The sequence below is a fragment of the Lactuca saligna genome, chromosome 6, assembly GCF_052625555.1.
Source record: "Lactuca saligna cultivar CGN05327 chromosome 6, ASM5262555v1, whole genome shotgun sequence".
Taxonomy (NCBI): domain Eukaryota; kingdom Viridiplantae; phylum Streptophyta; class Magnoliopsida; order Asterales; family Asteraceae; genus Lactuca; species Lactuca saligna.
In genome coordinates, this window is record NC_136422.1 from 67,562,744 (window position 1) to 67,582,956 (window position 20,213).

Below are 20,213 nucleotides of genomic sequence, written 5' to 3' on the forward strand. Positions count from 1 at the left end.
GGAGATCGACCAAAAATGTGTAGTCATTACAGGGCTTTTAACTAAAATGTTTCTTGGACGTATACAAGGGATACCACCAAATCCTGATGAGCAAGGAGGATGAGGAGAAGACAGCCTTCTACATAGATCATGGCGCTTTCTGCTATACGAAGATGCCATTTGGATTAAAAAATTCGGGGGCGACATACCAGCGGCTAGTCGATTCCATATTCGCCAAGTAGATCGGAAGGAACATTGAGGTATACGTTGATGACATTGTCATCAAAAGCCCAGATGAAGCGAACCTGCTAGAAGACATCGCAGAAACCTTCAAGATGTTGGAAAAAGTAAAGATGAAATTGAACACAGACAAGTGCACCTTTGGAGTAGAATAGGGGCGGTTTTTAGGATATTATGTGACTAGACAAGGAATACAGCCTAGCTTGGTCAATGTAGATGAGCTCATGGAGACCCCACCACCGAACACCCTAAGGGATGTACAAGGCCTAAACGGAAAGCTCACCGCACACAATCGATTCACCTCAAAATCAGCTGACAAGGCCAAGCCACTTTTTTACACGCTTAAGGAATGCATTGAGAAAAGCAATTTTCAATGGATAGTGGTAGCAGAGGTGGCCCTCCAGCAAATCAAAGAAGCTTTGCATAAGCTGCCCACGATGGCCAGCCCTATCCCGGGTGAGACGTTACATGTATACCTCTCAACTTCAGCCGAAGCCATCTCATATGTGTTGGTTGTAGAAAGGGAAGGAGAGCAAAAGCCAGTTTACTTCGTCAGCCGGGTACTACAGGGTCGTAAACTCAACTACCCCGGCATCAAAAAGTTCATGCTCGCACTCATTTACGGTGCATGGTGACTAAGGCGCTATTTTTAGGCACATCAAATTGAGGTCTTGACAAACTGCCCGATCAAGCAAATATTACTCAAGCTAGAGACTTTTGGTCAACTCGCAAAATAGGCAATCGACCTAGACAAGCATGACATCAGCTATCACCCATGAATAAGCATCAAGGACCAGGCACTCACAAATGTTTTGCACGAAATCCTCAGGGGAGAGGGAGGTATGACCCAAGAAGAGGTACCAATGGAAAGGAAAACCTCGAATGATAACCGGACACCCTTCGATTTGACTTCCATACGGATGGGGCATCTAGCAGAGAAGGCTTAGGGATGGGATTAATCCTAACCAGCCCGGAAGGAGAGGAGGTAACGCACGCCCTCCGGTTCGACTTCCACACCTCAAACAATGTAACGGAGTATGAAGCTTTACTCGCCGGCTTACGGCTGGCCAAACAAATGGGGGAGGAAGTAGTAATGGAGTTAACAGATTCAAGGCTGGCTGACAACCAAATTATTGGGAGCTTCGAGGCAATGGAAAAAAAGATGGAGAAATTCGTCAGGATAGTGCAACGGCTTACTAAATCCTTTAAAGAATTTACGATTAAACAGATACAAAGAAGTGAAAACAGGAGGGCGGATGCCCTGAGCAAGTTGGCATCAGCATGCTTCGACCACTTGTCCAAAAAGGTCCTAGTCGAAGTACTCAACGAGAGAAGTATAGAAAAATGACAAGTGAATGCCTTAATAACGGTTAGATACATGTGGATGATCCCGCTGATCGAGTACATACAACACGACATTTTTCCAGACAACCATGAAGAAGCTAGAAAGATACGTATAAAGGCTCCTTCATACGCGCTTATGAACAGGGAACTATATCGGAAAGGGTTCACAATGCCCTGGTTGAGGTGTGTCGACGAAGCTAGGGAAAGAGAAGCACTCCAGGAGGCACACACTAGTTAGGCAGGTGCACACAAGGGGGCACATGCCCTAACAGGAAAACTACTACACATGGGAATTTATTGGTCTACCACGCACCAAGAGGCGGTAGAACTAATAAAGAAGTGTGTGGAATGCCAAGCGTACTCCCCAGTCTGAGGAAACCCCTCAGCTCCCCTGAACAACATCTCCAGGACATGGAAATTCTATCAATGGCGGATAGATATTGTGGGACCATTCACAGAGGCCCCAGGGAAACTAAAATACATGGTGGTCGCGGTGGACTACTTCACGAAATGGATCGAGGCTGAGCCATTAGCATGCATATCAGGAAGACAGATGATCGAATTCATATGCAAAAACATACTAACTAGATTTAGAATGCCTAAGACACTCAGTGATAACGTGCTATAGTTCGTTGAAAATCCATTCAAAGATTAGTACGCTAATAAAGGGATCACTCAGCAGTTTATATCAGTAGCAAACCCCTAGTCGAATGGGCAGACAGAAGTATCCAATCGGAAGATCATAAACGGAATCAAGAAATGACTAGGGAAAGCTAAAGGGAACTATGCTAAGGAACTACTAGCAGTGTTATGGTCGTATTGGATGATGCCAAGAACAGGAACTCAGGAAACCCCATTCAGCCTGACATACAGAGCGGAGGCGATGCTCCCGGTAGAATTGGCGATAAGCACCTTGAGGACAATCCACACCGAGGAGGAAACTAAATCCCAAGATTTGAGGCTAAGTCTAGACCTCATCGAAGAATGTCGAGAACGGACAGGTGTACAGAAGGCCACATACAAGCACGATGTAGAGAAATACTACAACCAGAGGGTCAAGGAAAAATCCTTCAAAGTAGGAGACTGTGTGCTAAGGCGGCATGAGGCAAGTCGAGCCCAACCACAAGGCATATTAGGCCCTGTGTGGGAAGGGTCGTATAAGATCATCGAGGCAAATCGCAGCGGAGCATACATGCTGGAAAAAATGGAAGGAAGAGAAATCTAAGGGACCTGGAACATAAGGAACTTAAGGAAATTTTACTTCTGACAAGCCCCATCAGGTTAGACGAGCAGTACCAAGGGCTCGAAATGCCAAGCCAAGTAGCTTTGTTTAGCACTTATGCAGGCAAGTCCATATTCCTCCAACTAACATGTCAATGGCAGATTATATAATTGTAGTGCTCAGTGTAATACTGAATGTATTAAAGAGAAAACTTCCCATGCTTAAATACTTAGTGTATTAAGCGTGAAAACTCTCATACTTAGTGTATTGATGATTAAATACTTAGTGTATTAAGCACATACTCAGTGTATTGATGATTAAATACTTAGTGTACTAAGCGCAAAAACTCTCATACTTAGTGTATTGATGATTAAATACATATTGTATTAAGCGCAAAAACTCTCATACTCGGTGTATTGAGGATTAAATACCTAGTGTATTAAGCGCGACAACCCTCATACTCAGTGTATTGATTAAACACGAAAACTCTCATACTCAGTGTATCGATACTTAGTGTATTAAGCATGAAACTGCCGTACTTAGTGTACCGCCATCGAATCGACATACAGAGCACTAAAGGGATGCTCCCATTCACAAAACTGGCATACTAAATTAAGAGTGCTTAGAGCAATACAAAAACAAAAACTAACAAGGCCCAATGTATATTAAACAAGCATACCCAGTGCAACACGGCGTAAGGACCACAAAAGCAATAGGCAAAAAAAAAAAACAGAAGGAGGCCAGCAAAGCCAAATTTACGAATTGTTTGTTCAAAAGACAAGAAACAAGTAAATAAAAGATTTTCACACTCCAGAAGGGGTACCACACGGTGCATGATCACCTTTACCAACATCAACAACAAGCTCACCAACATGTTCACCCACATCCTCGTCAACCCCACCAGCAGGTGTGCCACCACCACCAGTGCAAACACTCTCACATCCAACATCACCACCAACCCCTTATGAACATTACTAGCACCCCTACCACCACTAGAGCCTCCATCATCATCACCAAAAAAATTGTCAACACTACCTCCAACACCAAGATCATCTACAACATTGACCGCCACACCCTCACGAGTACCTTTCAAACATGTGACAGAACAAAGCTCACGGACCCCTTGGATATCCAAATCCCTAATCCTACTAAAGATGCATGGTCCATACTAGTAAATGCAAGCATGGCCTCATTAACACTCACAATGGGACCAGGATAGGGGACGCCAACACCAAAATTAACAGAATCAGAACCCGCTCCAGAAAGCAAAGCATTGTGACTGGATTCCACCCCAACGACGAAAGAAGAATGGTGGATGAGACTCACATCACTTGAAAAGTATGGGTGTTCAATAAGCCTATCCACAATCCGCACAAGAACCGCATGTAGTAGCCAGTCCAAATCACGCTGGGTAGCTTCAATACGTGATTGAACGGCGACAATCAATTTGTCACGATCAGCAACATCGTGCTCCAGACTTTCAACCTGAATCATCAACCCTTCATTTCCTTGAGTAAGGGAATCCATCTTAGCCTCTAGGGCGGACCTGATTTCCTCTGCAACAGCCTTCTCAGCAGCAAGCAACTGGCACTTCTGCTCCAAACCTTGCATGTCGCTTCCAAGCTCAAACACTTGGCGCTTTAACCCATCTTCACGAGAATCACACCCTGCATGAATAGTCTCTATTTCGCTGAGCAACTGAATAAGCCGAGCACCTGCAACAAGGTAGAACAACATAGCCTGTGCAGTAGCATAAGACATGTTATGAGAAAGAGCGGAGCTGCCCATGGCCTCCATGCCAGCAACTACAGCAGGATGAAACGCGTGTCGGGAAAACTCCACTACGTTTGTATGCACAGAAATATGAGATTCATTGTTGAGACTCCAGACAAGGAAAAGAGTGGGAGGCCCACAAGAACCCCCACCAGTGCCCCCACTAGGAGGATTTGAGGCCCACTCCACACTACCAGAAACTTTGAGCGGAGAAGAGTTAGAATGAACTTGAGAAATAGCTTGAATAGGAATATTGGGCTGCTCGAACACCCCTTGGATCTCCTTAGACTATTTCGTCATCGGGGATCACGAAAATCACCACTGGTGTTGAGGATATTGAATTCAGGAGGCTGGCAAAAGCACGCCTCGTCTGAACTCGTTTAGCGATGTTAGGTGCACCAGTAACCGTCTCACCCACGGCTAAGATGACTTTCCTCTTGGCCCGCATGAGGCAGATAATTAGAGATAATACCATCTGTGCTGTCCTCATCCACCTCAGCCAAACTGGAGTAAGAGCCACTTAGAGGCACGGCGGTTGAAATTGGACAAGCGGCCAAAGCGTTTCCCCTAACTTATGTCAACATCCCACCAACCACAGGAGGAGTAGAGGCGGCAGTGGTTAGGGAAAGCTGGTCAATGTATCATTGGGGAGGAAGACAATCGACCAAATCCACCTCCTAGTGCTCCAGTTTCACCCGGTAACGCTTTCGTAGCACCTCGTCCATGGACAGGGAGAACTCAACACCTGAAAACGATAAGACCCAAGGAAAACGCATAACCAAAATGTAAGGATAAAGTAGACAAAAAACTTAACCCTAATAGGAGGAAGGGGGGGGGGGGGAAGAGGGAAAGAGTAAGGGGAGATAATACGAGCACTTACCATCTGTAATGGAGAAGAGAACCGCTATTTTTCCCGGCCACCTCTAGGAGGGGCTCATCCCCATGCCCACCAACAACACCTCAGAGTAGTCCTCAGGGGTGACCTGGATGTTATTCAGGAGGTTAGTGACACCTTGGTTGCACGGATATAGTTTGGAAATAACGTTGCAAAAAAGTTAGCACGTTACCGTCCACTACCCGCCAAGCCGTGATTCAACCACAACCACTTATCTTGCTAGTTCTTCGGGGTCCTTCCATTGGGAACCTGGGAGTGCCCTCCTCACTGGACTGAAAAAGTGCAATTGTAACCACTACATCAGAACCTATAGAAGCACCTGAAGACGAAGTAGTATGGGAGAATGCTAGTGGCACGGTAGATCATCTCAAACGCTAATATCTTATTTATGGTGTTGGGAGTCAGCATCTGGAAGCTACAACCATCTTTCTACAGGACCTCTTCCTGGAAGTGGGTAAGAGGGAGGTGTAGTCTAGCGTCAACGGTCTTCAGATAAACCTCCACTTTGCAAGGAGGAGGAGACATAATAAACGAACCTGGTGATGGGAACTCGACCCCATCCACTGAAGAAAGGCCATACGTTTCCTCTAGAAACTTGTATTCAGCTTCAGTACGAAGGGTTATGGATGGATCAACCATGGAAGAGAAGAAGAAAAAGAACCCTAGAAGAAAGAAGAACAGAGGAGATGAAGCCTTAAGAAAAAGGAAAGAACGACAATAAGCGTTCTTATATAAGAAAGAAAAGGCAGGAAATTCAAAATCCCTTACAAAATGGTATAACCACTAGCCATGCTAATCGGTAATGTCATCATTAGAAACCGAAACGGCGGGCGAACAGAAAAAAGACACGTATAGAGAAATAAAGTCCAGAACGCCATAGCTAGCACAACAACGCCACGTCTACCGCACTGGGGGACATGATAATGTGCCATAGCAAGCACGAAAGAGCCGCACACAACTCAAAAGGCTGGCATGGCTGGCAGACTAGACCCAACGGGCTTAGCGCCTGCACGCTCCCTTAGGGGCAGGGCGCACTGGCAAAAGGATAAGCGCCCGCTAGAGGAGTCCTTGCAAGAGGCCTTGTGCCCGCCAAAGGTGCCCTCAGCTCCAAGACAAATGATATGGCCAGGCGACAAAGTAAGGGATCAGAGGATTTTCGGTAGGACCAATGGCAGCGCTATGATAGATAGAGGAGCATGATCCTCCAATCAGCGCCCTGGATTTTGTCGGCCCAGGCGATCTTGTCTTGTAGAGATGAATATGATCGATGAGTATAAAAGGAATCGCTCACGACCTCACAGAACCCTACTAACTTGTACGTCGGAGCGTATTTCCGGGAGCCTCCTCCTGGGAAACGGATGACGACTTCCTTTCTTTGTGATCTTGTAGGAGTAGCTCAGGAGCAGTTTCCAAAATCTAGTGAGAACGATGGAAAGTTCGCATCACTAAACTTGCCACAAGTACGACCCTACTGTCCTACTGACTTGGAATTAGCGGTCTTAGAATGCTTTGGCACCAGCTATGACTGTGTTGAGGCCTGCCGCAACTCCCTCAACTGTAACTCTATCTCCAATTCACGCCGCCTAGCAGCCTCCTATAACTCCAGAAGCGTATCACAATGCTGAGTCACCACGAACTATCAAATATCTGTCTTGAGCATGCTCCATCAGGAACTCTGGGGAGAACATCGCGCTCTCTGTGAACATACGGGTGATCTTCATCACTGTCTCACCATCTTATCTCAAATCCAAAAAATTTTGAGCTAGCCGCTCCCGCTCGACTCGTGGAATGTAGCGAGCACATAACATATCCCAGAATTGCTCCTAAGTAACTGCAGCTCTCTGTGTTGGATTAATGTCTAAGTCCATAACTATATTCGGTATGTACTTGACCCGACCCGACATGGTCCATTTGGGTTGCATGGAATCATACACTTGGATAGACTAAATGAGAGAAATAAGACACGTATGGTTATTAATATATTGTAAGTTCTAATATATTAATAATAAAGATAATAATATTTAATTAGTATTGATCAAGAATTAATTATGTGATCAAAAGAAGACTAATTAAATATATGGGTTGATTGTATAAGTCATCCATAACTTATATAGTGGGCCAAAGCTCTATGGATAATCAAGTTGGGTTAAACTCATAGGATGCTCCATGGATGCTTTATGGAGGTTACATAACCCATGGGTCATGGAAATGAAAGGTCATGACAATTAGGGTTTACATGGTGTAACCCTAATTGTAACACACTATATAAGCATCATATTATTCACTAAAATCGGCTACTAGTGTGTGTAAAAGAAGGGCTAGCCGATTTCATGAAGTGTGGATTTCTCTCTAAGTTATTCTAAGAGAATTTGATGTTGTGTAAGCCATTTGAGGTGTCACATTTGAGGCACTAGGCACTCAATCCCCATGGATTCAAGCTACACTACAAAAGGTATGTATTCTATCTATATTATTACCCAAGTATCTATAATTGTATGCTAGATAGGGCAATACCTTGGAATATTAGTATTTGCATGTATATTAGAGAAAACATAGATCCAAGGTATTTAGGGTTGCATGTACACCATAGGAGTGTTATAATACTCAAAACCCAATAGTGGTATCAGAGCCTAGGCTTGTTTTCATGTATACTTGATGCAATTGCTGAAAAATCAAAGTTTTTGTGCTGTCTGGGCAGTGGACTCACCGAGTCTTAGGCAAAACTCATCCAACTTGGCGAGTTGGTTCATGTAATCGATGCGTTGGACCCCTGACAACTTATCTTCGAGCTTTAGTGCTGGAATTGGTCTAGAATCATTAGCTTATCACGGCCGTAAACCCCCCAAGGAATGGTTCCTGGGCCGTAAACTCCTATAAGGTTGTCAATTGGTGCCCTAACTTCCTTCCATGGCTTGTACTTTGGACTAGAAACACTTGTAATTAACATAGGACCACCAAAGAACAATAAGATTGGGTATATAAGTGTTTACGGCTGTAAATTCCTAGTTTACTACCGTAAACTCCTTAAATGGTCCTTATATTGTTCAAGTTCCGTTCTAATGCCTTAAAACTAAGTTTAGCATCGCCCCACAACAGTTATAAGACCATTAAGCATGCTAGAACACCCCACCATGATTTTATCTCCGTAATATCATGGGGAGTTGGTCATTGGGCTGAAAACTCCATTAGGAGTTTACTCTTGAAGAGCAAACTCCATATTCAAGCCATATACCCCCTTAGATGCTACCCGGGTCACTCCTAACACTTGATATGAAGTGTTTTCGCGTCTCGAAGTGTACTGTCTTATCTAATTAGTGGTTCAAAGTCTAATTAGATACAATTATGTATCTCTTCATATTACATAGGAACCTTGCGCGTACTCAAGCCCCGAACTAACACTTAGCATCAACCCGACACATTTCTCGTCTGGTGAGTTCATACCCCTATGTTTTTCCATGTTTTCAATGTTTTCAGGGGGGAATACAAGCAAAAGTACAAGAATATCTTGTACTTAAAGTTATTATTTCATCTGAAATGTTTCATTTTTCATATACTTTTAACACTAGAAACCGATTTAACCAACTGTTTGACTTGTAGAGTTAGTTTTCAAACTAATTGCAAACCTGATTATACAATGTTATATTTTATGTTTCACAAATGATTTTCCAGTTCATTTATGTTAAAATCATTACCCTAGAACATTAGAACACGTCCTCGGTAACACTCCACAGAGATACGCGAGTGGAGGACCCCCATTGTAACCAAAACCACAAACAGGATTTTCCGCATTATTACTTGTAAATTTGTTCATCTTAATAATTGGAGACACATCCTTAGAAACACTCCACAGAGATACGCGAGTGGTGGACCACCCCCGTAAACAGAATCTCTTAGAGGGAGAGCGTGACTTGAATGTATAGATCTATAAGGGATTGACAACCCCGCATGTGGCTGCTTGCTACAGTCGAACCGAAAGGTTCAAGGGTGACGAAAGTCATAAAATGATGATTGGCTACTTATTGCCATATATAGTCTATTGTATGGTTATGGAACTCGCAATTCAGATAACAAAGATTTACTTGTTGGTAATAATGGATCTAGTAAACTAATAACCTTATGAATTAGTTTACTTTTCACACAATAGTTTTATATACGTGTTAAAACTATTATACATTTCAAGGGTAACCAGGTTTTCAGGAAACTTCACACGAACACTTTAAGTATGGTAGATACTTGTACATTACATTCAGAACTGATAATCGATTACAGACTTTTAAGGAAAATAAGGGTTTTTCCTGGGATAACAAACTGTACATAACCAGATCGTATAACAAACTTTACATATAAGAAAATATGGGATTTTCTTGGATAACCACTTTTTCAGAAACCAAAGAAAACTTGCTCATTTTCAGAAAACAATCCTCTCATGAACTCACCAGCTTTATGCTGATTTTCAAATTTATTGTATGCTCAGCTCCACATTAGACAGGTACTCACGATCTTTTGGAGAAGATGGAGCGTTTTAGAAGTCACGTCTTTACTTTTGTTCAAACTATTGTACATTTAAAACATGTATAATTTTACATTCAAACAAATGTAATTATTCATATGTAATGTAATGGTTTGTGTTTACTATGCTTACTATGTACATTGGTTGTGATACTACACATGACGTCCTCCGCCCGGAACGTTTCCGCCATCGGTTTCGGGGTGTGACAGATTGGTATCAGAGCCCTTGTTTATAGTGAACTAAGTATACCAAACCTTACATGGTATAAGACTATAAAAACTAAGGGGCTGAAGTGATCTGAACTAAAAGTATACTTTAAAATATAAGTATTTTTCAAAAGTATACAAGTATACCTAACCGCCGGAATCCGTAACCTTGAGTAGAACAAAACATAAGTAATTGGATGTTGTGCGATGCGATTAAACCTGGGCAGTTATGTAGTCGTGTCTAGGGTCAATATAGCCTAATCAACTATATTCATTCGAGACACGACGAACATGCTCTTGGGAGTGACTGTGGTGTGCAGCATGCTTAAAACTTGCGTAATGTCCAAACAATGAATCATCGTTACAGCGAAACATAAAATACTACAGGAGTATTTTAGCCAGAGCTGAGTACATTGTAGAAATTCATTCTGAGTGGTGCTACTCATTCCTTCCTTAGCGATAGTTTATCTGCTTTGATAACTCTTTCCTGTTTTATCGCTTATTAGAAATTTATATCTATCATAAAGAGATATTTCTAGTTCCATATATCTTGATTCAATTCAGAGGACTTATGATCCTCTCTTTCCTGGATATTATCGATCAAGATGCCTCCCAAGAAAAGACCCAGCTCAAAGAACAACATTCCTCCTCCACCACCACCTCCCTCTCCATTTGATCCCGCCATGTTTCAAGCAGCTGTTAATGTTGTTATGGCTGCTACCATATCACAAATGAACCTTGTTAGTTCAGGCAGGCCAGAAGGTGGTACTCAGCCTCAAAACCAAGAAAGTAGCCAGGGACATCGGAAGGAGTGATCTTACAAGGACTTAATGAACGCGAAACCCACGCCCTTCAATGGAACTAGAGGTGTCATTACGCTAACCCGATGGTTCGAGAAAATCAAATCTATTTTCAAAATCTGTGCCTGTTCAGAATCCGATAAGGTGAAGTTTGCCACTTGCACCTTCACCGACAAAGCCCTGACTTGGTGGAACGGCCGTTTCAAATCCTTAACTTTACCTGTAGCTAATGTTATGGGTTGGGAGATCCTAAAGGAGCTTCTTCTTGTGGAGTACTGCCCTCGGGGCGAAATGCAGAAGCTGGAACATGAACTATGGAACCTGAAGATGAAGGTTTCCGATATCGCCGCCTACACTTCAAGATTTGATGATTTGATGCTTCTCTGCCCGGGAATGGTTACCCCAGAGAGTAAAAAGATTGAGAGATTCATCTGCGGGTTAACCCAGCCAACCAAGGGAAACGTTTTGGCTGCGAAGCCAGACACCTACGACAGCTCCAAATGCCTAGCGCAAACTTTGATTGACGATAATGATGACCTTGAAGAAGCAGCCACCACTCCTGATCCGACAAAGAGGAGTGGTGAGAAAAGGAAATTATGCAAGAAGAAGAAGGGTCAGTCTTCCCAAGAGTCTTCAAAGAAATAACAAACTGTGGCAGTCCATGCTGCTAGTACCGCTGCTGCTGTTTCTGCCGTTGGATCCACAGCCCAAACACTTACCAATAGGTATGTTGGTACCCTCCCTCTCTGTGACATGTGTAAATTCCACCGTAACCCCGACCCCTGTCATGATCTATCATGCTACAACTGCGGTAAAAAGGGGCATACAGTTCGATTCTGCAAAGCTCCAACTCAATCAACAAATCAATCTTCTGGAGTGGGTGTCGGTCAGGACTGCTATGGATGTGGTGAAGTAGGGCATTTCAAGAGAAAATGCCCAAAGGCAGTAACAACAGGTAACACTGGGAGAGTCCTAGCTATGGGACGAGAGGAGGCAGTCGCTGATCCCACCGTTGTCTCGGGTATGTTCCTTCTCGACAACTCTTATGCTAGTATCCTTTTTCGATTCTGGTGTTGAATGAAGTTTTGTTAGCCATTCATTCAAACATTTTCTTAAACATAATCCTCAACCATTAACCGAAACATTTACCATTGAGATGGCTAACGGTGAGAAAGAAAGCGCTAGCGACATATTCATACGTTGTACCCTTACCTTGAACGATCATTCATTCCCCATTGAACTAATGCCAGTTTCCATTAAGCGATTTGATGTTATCGTTGGCATGGATTGGTTGATTCCCAATCATGCAGATATCCTTTGTTATGGAAAATCCATCCGTTTCAATCTCCCCTCTGGCCAGACTCTCATGATCTACGACGATAAACTTAGTTCCAATCTTTGTATCATATCTTGCATCAAAGCTCAAAAGCTTCCGCGAAAGGAGTGCCATGCATTCCTAGCTCATGTAATCAATGAGAAGCAAGAAGTTAAAGACCTTGAGAGCATCCCCGAAGTCTGCAACTTTCCTGATGTCTTTCCCAAAGAGATCCCGGGAATTCCCCCCGAACGTCAAGTCGAGTCTCACATCAACCTAATTCCTGGAGCTAACCCTGTAGCCAAGTCTCTATATCACTTAGCTCCAGCAAAAATGCAGGAGTTATCCAGTCAGCTTAATGAGCTGCTCGACAAAGGTTTCATCAGACCGAGTTCCTCACCCTGGGGAGCCCCAGTATTATTTGTGAAGAAGAAAGATGGATCCTTTCGGATGTGTATAGACTACCGCGAGCTAAACAAATTGACCGTCAAAAACCGCTATCCTCTTCCTCGAATAAACAACCTCTTCGATCAACTTCAAGGAGCCAGTTACTTTCTGAAGATAGACCTCAGATCAGGGTACCATTAGCTTTGAGTACACGAGAATGATGTTTCCATGACAACATTCAGAACTCGGTATGGCCACTACGAGTTTGTAGTGATGCCCGTCGGTCTAACCAACGCACCGGATGTGTTCATGGCCCTGATGAACCAGGTGTGTTGTCCTGTCCTGGAAAAGTTCGTCATCGTGTTCATTGACGACATACTTGTCTATTCCCAAAGAGAAGAAGATCACAAGCAACACCTGAGGTTAGTTATGGAAACACTTAGAACGGATAAGTTGTACGCGAAATTCTCCAAGTGTGAATTCTGGATTCGGAAGGTAACTTTCCTTGGTCACGTGGTAAGCGAGGAGGGTATACATGTGGACGCGTCCAAAATCAAGGCGATAGAGAATTGGTCAGCACCGAAGACACCCACATAAATCCGTCAATTCTTGGGTCTCGTTGGCTACTATCGCAGGTTCGTCTACAATTTTTCTAGAATCACCAAACTCCTAACCACTCTGACACAGAAAGGTGTACCCTTTTGTTGGAGCGAGAAGCAGGAAACCGCATTCCAAACATTGAAACGAGCCCTGTGCAGCATGCCAATTCTATCCTTGCCCGAAGGAACAAAGGATTCCGTTGTCTTCTACGATGCGTCTAATCAGGGTTTAGGCTGTGTGCTTATGCAGAGAGGAAAAGTTATTGCTTATGCCTCAAGACAGCTAAAGGCACATGAAGTTAACTATATGACTCACAACCTGGATCTAGGAGTAGAGGTCTTCACACTGAAGATTTAGAGACATTACCTCTACAGAACTAAGTGCACAATCTTCATTGACCATAAAAGTCTGCAGCACATCTTCAATCAGAAAGACTTAAACATGAGGCACCAGAGATGGGTAGAACTACTCAGTGATTATGAGTGCAAAATCTGCTACCATCGTGGTAAGGCCAATGTGGTAGCAGATGCCCTTAGCCGAAAGGAGAGTTCAAGCCGCAAGACGAAGATACTGACAACGACCATCCATTCTCACTTATCCGCACAGATTCGAGAAGCTCAATTGGAAGCCCTCAAGCCAAAAAATCATGTTGAACGAAGTCTTGAGGGGAATGGATAAGAAACTTGAGATCAGAGGTGACGAAGTCTACTGTTTCATGGATAGAATCTGGACCCCAAACTTCGGAGGTTTCAGAGATGTTGTCATGAACGAAGCTCACAAGACCAAATACTCTGTTCACCCAGGTTTGGACAAGATGTACTTGGATCTCAAGAAACAATACTGGTGGCTGAACATGAAAGCCGAAATCGCAACCTTCATGGGCAAGTGTCTGACTTGCACCAAGGTAAAAGTCGAGTATTAGAAGCCCTCGGGTCTGCTCCAGTAGCCCGAGATACCTTAATGGAAATGGGAGATGATCACCATGGATTTCATTACCAAGTTACCCAGGTCTCCAAGTGGGTACGATACCATTTGAGTAATTGTCGATCGTTTGACAAAATCCTCTCACTTCCTTCCGATTAAAGAATCATTCAAGATGGAAAGACCCACGCGAGTCTACATCCAACAGATAGTCCGACTGCATGGTGTACCTATGTTCATTATCTCCGATTGAGATAACAGGTTTACCTTAAGGTTCTGGCAGTCCCTTCAGAAAGCTCTTGGAACCAAGCTGGACATGAGTACAACTTATCATCCTCAAACTGACGGACAGAGTGAGAGAACAATCCAAACCCTGGAGGACATGCTGAGAGCATGTGTCATTGATTTTGGAAAGTACTGGGATACCCATTTACCTTTGATCGAGTTCTCTTATAATAACAGCTACCACACCAGTATCACGATTGTCCCATTCGAAGCCCTCTACGGTCGTAAGTGGAAATCCACTCTGTGCTGGGCCGAGGTAGGGGACACGCAGCTAGCCAGGAGTCGAGTCCCCGATAGTGCTCTCATTGGTCCTGAAATCATCCGCGAAACCACTGAGAAGATCATCCAGATCCGAGAACGAATGAATGCTTCACGAGTCCGACAGAAGAGTTACGTTGATAAACGACGAAAACCCTTAGAATTCCAGGTTGGAGATCGTGTCCTGTTGAAGGTATCACCCTGGAAAGGCATGATACGCTTTGGAAAGCATGGAAAACTTAACCCGAGGTACATAGGACCTTTGGAGATCCTCGCTAGGATCGGTCCTGTAGCCTACGAACTCCGACTACCTCAAGAACACAACAACATCCATCCAGTTTTCCACGTCTAAAATCTTCATAAGTTTCTATCCAATGAAACCCTAGTGATTCCCCTTGATGAGATCGAGATCAACAACAACCTGAACTTTGTGGAAGAACCTATCGAAATCATGGATCGAGAGATCAAACGTATGAAACAAAGTCGCATCCCGATAATGAAGGTTCGCTGGAATGCCAAGCGCGGACCTGAGTTCACTTGGGAGCGTGAAGACTCAATGAAATAGAAGTATCCACATCTCTTTTCAATTTCATGATTTGTATCTTAATCTTAAATTTTGGGATGAAATTCCCTCTATCAGGGAGATAATGTGACAATCCGAAAACTTTCTGTCATTGTAACCCGTTTCTGTCAGTAAAGCCGTTATGTTCCAATTTTTCCGTTAACTTTGTTTTAGATTAATAAATTTGGGACTTCTTATTTTGACATCATAAGTTCCGGAACACACTAGAAATGGGTGAAAACATCCCAAATATTTATTTGGAAAAATTATAAGTTTTGACTACGTCGGGTTACGACAGCTTAATTGGGTACGACCAAAAGCCTCATTTAACGTTAGTATCGGGTATAATTACATCGAGCCTCAAACCCGAACCATATATAAAGTTGAGTGGGCTTCATTTGTAGCTTTTCCACTCTCTCTCTCTCTACTCTCTCTCTCTCTCTAAACACTCAAGTTTGATCCAAAAACCAGCCAAATCAAGCTCCAAATCGGTAAGTTATCCATCCTAGCTCATGGATTAGTAGGTTTAGCTTTCAAATTCATGGAAAAATCATGAAATAGGACCAATAACATGTGTTTACAGCCCAAGAACACCCTTGGGCCACAAACACACATAGATGGGGTTTTTGAGCCTCAAAACCCTTGCAAACCACTTTTGGAGCTTATATATAACTTAGGGGCTTACAATACTGGACTTGGAACACCTAAAACTTATCATTTGAGGGGTAAACAAGATTTTATGGCCCAAGCACATGCTTGGACCGTAAACACCATTTCGTAGGCTGTAAACCCCTTTAAAGGTGTTAAAATGCCCCTTAAGCACCTCCTAATGTGTTAGGGACCTTAAACATGCATGAAACCATCCCCTTAGGAGTTCACAGCCGTAAACTCCTATAAGGTGGTCAATTGGTGCCCTAACTTCCTTCCATGGCTTGTACTTTGGACTAGAAACACTTGTAATTGACATAGGACCACCAAAGCACAATAAGATTGGGTACATAATAGTTTACGGCCGTAATTTCCTAGTTTACTACCATATACTCTTCAAATGGTCCTTATGTTGTTCAAGTTCCATTCTAATGCCTTAAAACTAAGTTTAGCATCGCCCCACAACAGTTATAAGACCATTAAGCATCCTAGAACACCCCACCATGAGTTTATCGCCGTAATATCATGGGGAGTTGGCAATTAGGCTGAAAACTCCATTAGGAGTTTACTCTTGAAGAGCAAACTCCATATTCAAGCCATACACCCCGTTAGCTGCTACCCGGGTCACTCCTAACACTTGATATGAAGTGTTTTCGCGTCTCGAAGTGTACTGTCTTATCTAATTAGTGGTTCAAAGTCTAATTAGATACAATTATGTATCTCTTCATATTACATAGGAACCTTGCGCGTACTCAAGCCCCAAACTGAAACTTAGCATCAACCCGACACATTTCTCGTCTGGTGAGTTCATACCCCTATGTTTTTCCATGTTTTCAATGTTTTCAGGGGGTAATACAAGCAAAAGTACATGAATATCTTGTACTTAAAGTTATTATTTCATCTGAAATGTTTCATATTTCATATACTTTTAACACTGGAAACCGTTTTAACCAACTGTTTGACTTGCAGAGTTAGTTTTCAAACTAATTGCAAACCTGATTATACAATGTTATATTGTATGTTTCACAAATGATTTTCCAGTTCATTTATGTTAAAATCATTAACCTAGAACATTAGAACACGTCCTCGGTAACACTCCACAGAGATACGCGAGTGGAGGACCCCCGTTGTAACCAGAACCACAAACTAGATTTTCCGCATTATTACTTGTAAATTTGTTAATCTTAATAATTGGAGACACATCCTTTGAAACACTCCACAGAGATACGCGAGTGGAGGACCACCCCCATAACCAGAATCTCTTAGAGGGAGAGCGTGACTTGAGTGTATAGATCTATACGGGATTGACTACCCCGCACCTGGCTGGTAGCTACAGTCGAACTGAAAGGTTCATGGGTGACGAAAGTCATAAAATGATGATGGCTACTTATTGCCATATATAGTCTATCGTATGGTTATGGAACTCCCAATTTAGATAACATAGATTTACTTGTTGGTAATAATGGATCTCGTAAACTAATAACCTGATGAATTAGTTTACTTTTCACACAATAGTTTTGTATACGTGTTAAAACTATCATACATTTCAAGGGTAACCAGGTTTTCAGGAAACTTCACACGAACACTTTAAGTATGGTAGATACTTGTACATTACATTTAGAGCCGATAATCGATTACATACTTTTCAGGAAAATAAGGGTTTTCCTGGGATAACAAACTGTACATAACCAGATCGTATAACAAATGGATAATCAAACTTTACATATAAGAAAATATGGGATTTTCTTGGATAACCACTTTTTCAAAAAACAAATCTCTTATGAACTCACCAGCTTTATGCTGGTTTTCAAACTGCTTGTATTCTCAGGTCCACATTAGATAGTGACCTGCGATCTTTTGGAGAAGACGAAGCATTTTAGAAGTCACGTCTTTACTTTTGTTCAAACTATTGTACAGTTAACACATGTATCATTTTACTTTTAAACAAATGTAATTATTTATATGTAATGTAATGTTTTGTGTTTGCTATGCTTACTATGTACATTGGTTGTGATACTACACATGACATCCTTCGCCCTGGAACGTTTCCGCCATCGGTTTCAGGGTGTGATAGGGTATAAGGTTGTTGTGTATAAAATGGCAACTTAATGGGTGTCCACTCTCACCCACTGCTTCCTTGATCGGTGGAGGGTCATTAGCCGAAAAAGGTAGGACAAGAACTATAATTCTCCCTTCATTAAAAGTATTAATGATAAATACTAAGTAACTATTCACTTATAAATTCCCAATCCTAGTTACTTAGGAAAATTTGAATAAGGTGCTAATCCATGAAATTACACTTTGCACTTTGTTCAACCCGTTAGCGGAGCGTGTGTGGTTAACCGGCACACTAACCTGGACTTAACAAGGTAGGCAAAGGGTAACTTAATATTTATCATAGTAACGTTGGAACGTGTGCGGTTAAACTGCACATCGATTGAGCGTTAAATATCATGGGTACCAAGTATATTTGCATGGTTACTTCACACCTTGTTTTGTGATCCTCGGCATCCCAGTCACAAAACTTGAAGGGCACACTCAAGATTGAAACATGCCATTGAAAAGTTCAATGAATCTCAAAAGATCTAGGAGTTTCAAAACCAATTAAAACCTAATTAAATAATTTGCTTATCTTGGTAGAAATTGGTGAATAGTCATCCACCTACCTTCAAATATCTTATAGCTTGGATTATGAAATCCATCTTCGAAGTTATCAAATATTGTGTTGGGTCCTAGCCTTAATATTTCATATTGGGTGTTATATGAAGGACTTAAATCAACTTACTTGAATTTCTCCCATTGATATGTCTAGTTCAGACAACAATGATCTTCCCAAATCAAGCTTTCTAATGAAGAAGATTTCCCAAGTTTGTCTCATGGAAATCATATTTCTCTTCCTCCACCTCCTTCAATTATTCTCCCTATCCCAGAAGCTAAAAGACTTGAAAAGTTCAAGATCACTCAATCCTTACTCACAATAAAAATATAAAAATGGAAGTCCTGTGTGCACTCATGTCTTAGGACTGAAGTCACAAATTGTCTGGTTGAGAATGTTGGGTGTCATTGTCCCAAGGAAGTTGGCTATTGACTGGGTCTTTCAGTCACTTCCTGAGTCATATAGAAAGACTACTATGTGATAGGTCACGACATGAGCTTAATGGGTCTTTCTTAATTGCTTATTGCTGCTGAATCAAGAATGGTTTGATGCAATAGTCAAGAAAATATGGATGGAAGGTCTATTTCTCAAACTTCCATGGACATGGAGCATGGTAACATTAGAAGTCCAGAAAAGCTTTCTTTTCCCAATGGAAAGGGATTTGCCATGGTCAACCTGGTTGACCAGAAGGTAAAGAGAAAGTATAAGTCTGGGAGAGTCTTTTGTACCATTCCCAAAGAGTCCACTTGTTTTCATTGTGAAGAAAAAGGGGCATTGGAATCAAAGTTGCCTTGACTACCTGAACGAAAGAAGAATCAAAAGTTTGACTATGCTTCAGGTAAGTCCACTATCTAACTCTCTTAAGTTTCATTTGAAGATTCTTAATAAATTTTGATATATGAAAGGATCAAGCAAAGGGTAGGAAACTTAAAGAAAAGAGTATGCTAAATCTGATAGCATAGATGGATTTCTATCGCATGGTTTGAAGATCAAATTCTTGAGCTACTTCTTAGGAGTTATGATAGATTTCTAGGAAACCTGAAATATAATAGTTTTCATTTGAGGTTGCATTGTAAGGAAAAAGGTTTTTCTGCATTTTGAAAAAATAAATGAAAGTTTTGTTTATTTTATATCTCCTTACAAAGCATTCATGAAAACTTGATGGTTGTATGTTTCTAGGAATATTGGAAATATGAATTTGATTCTTTATTTGTGGTAGTGTCTAAATTTATCAAATAAGGAATGATTCTTACCACCCAAGTTTCAGTTGGACCAAAACTTGGAATCATGAAAGTTGTTTAGTATGATGAATGAGAATTTTCATTTTTGGAAAATTAAGACTAGTTTCTTGTTCACATGTATATGTGACTCAAGTGAAGGACTAAGGGATCAGGTACACATTATTGTGCACTAGAAAAGTCCACCACAAAAGATAAATGAAAATATTCATCATGATTTACTAAGGTTTAGTAAATACGATTATACTTACAAGCTGAAGTATAACTCTGAGACATTGGAAAAATTCCAAATGTATGGCAGAGTGAATAATAAGAATCAAATTAGCCAGAAGGATAAAAGTTTCTCAAATCTGAAAAAGATGGGAGAGTACTTT

General features: G+C 41.9%; 1 protein-coding gene across 1 annotated transcript; it reads left to right on the forward strand.

Annotated features, from left to right (window-relative positions):
- Positions 1 to 1,168: 1,168 nt before the first annotated feature.
- Positions 1,169 to 1,567, forward strand: LOC145002690 (uncharacterized). The gene has a single exon (XM_078961910.1). It carries the CDS (start codon positions 1,169 to 1,171, stop codon positions 1,565 to 1,567), a length of 399 nt encoding a protein of 132 aa, XP_078818036.1.
- The last annotated feature ends 18,646 nt before the right edge of the window (positions 1,568 to 20,213 follow it).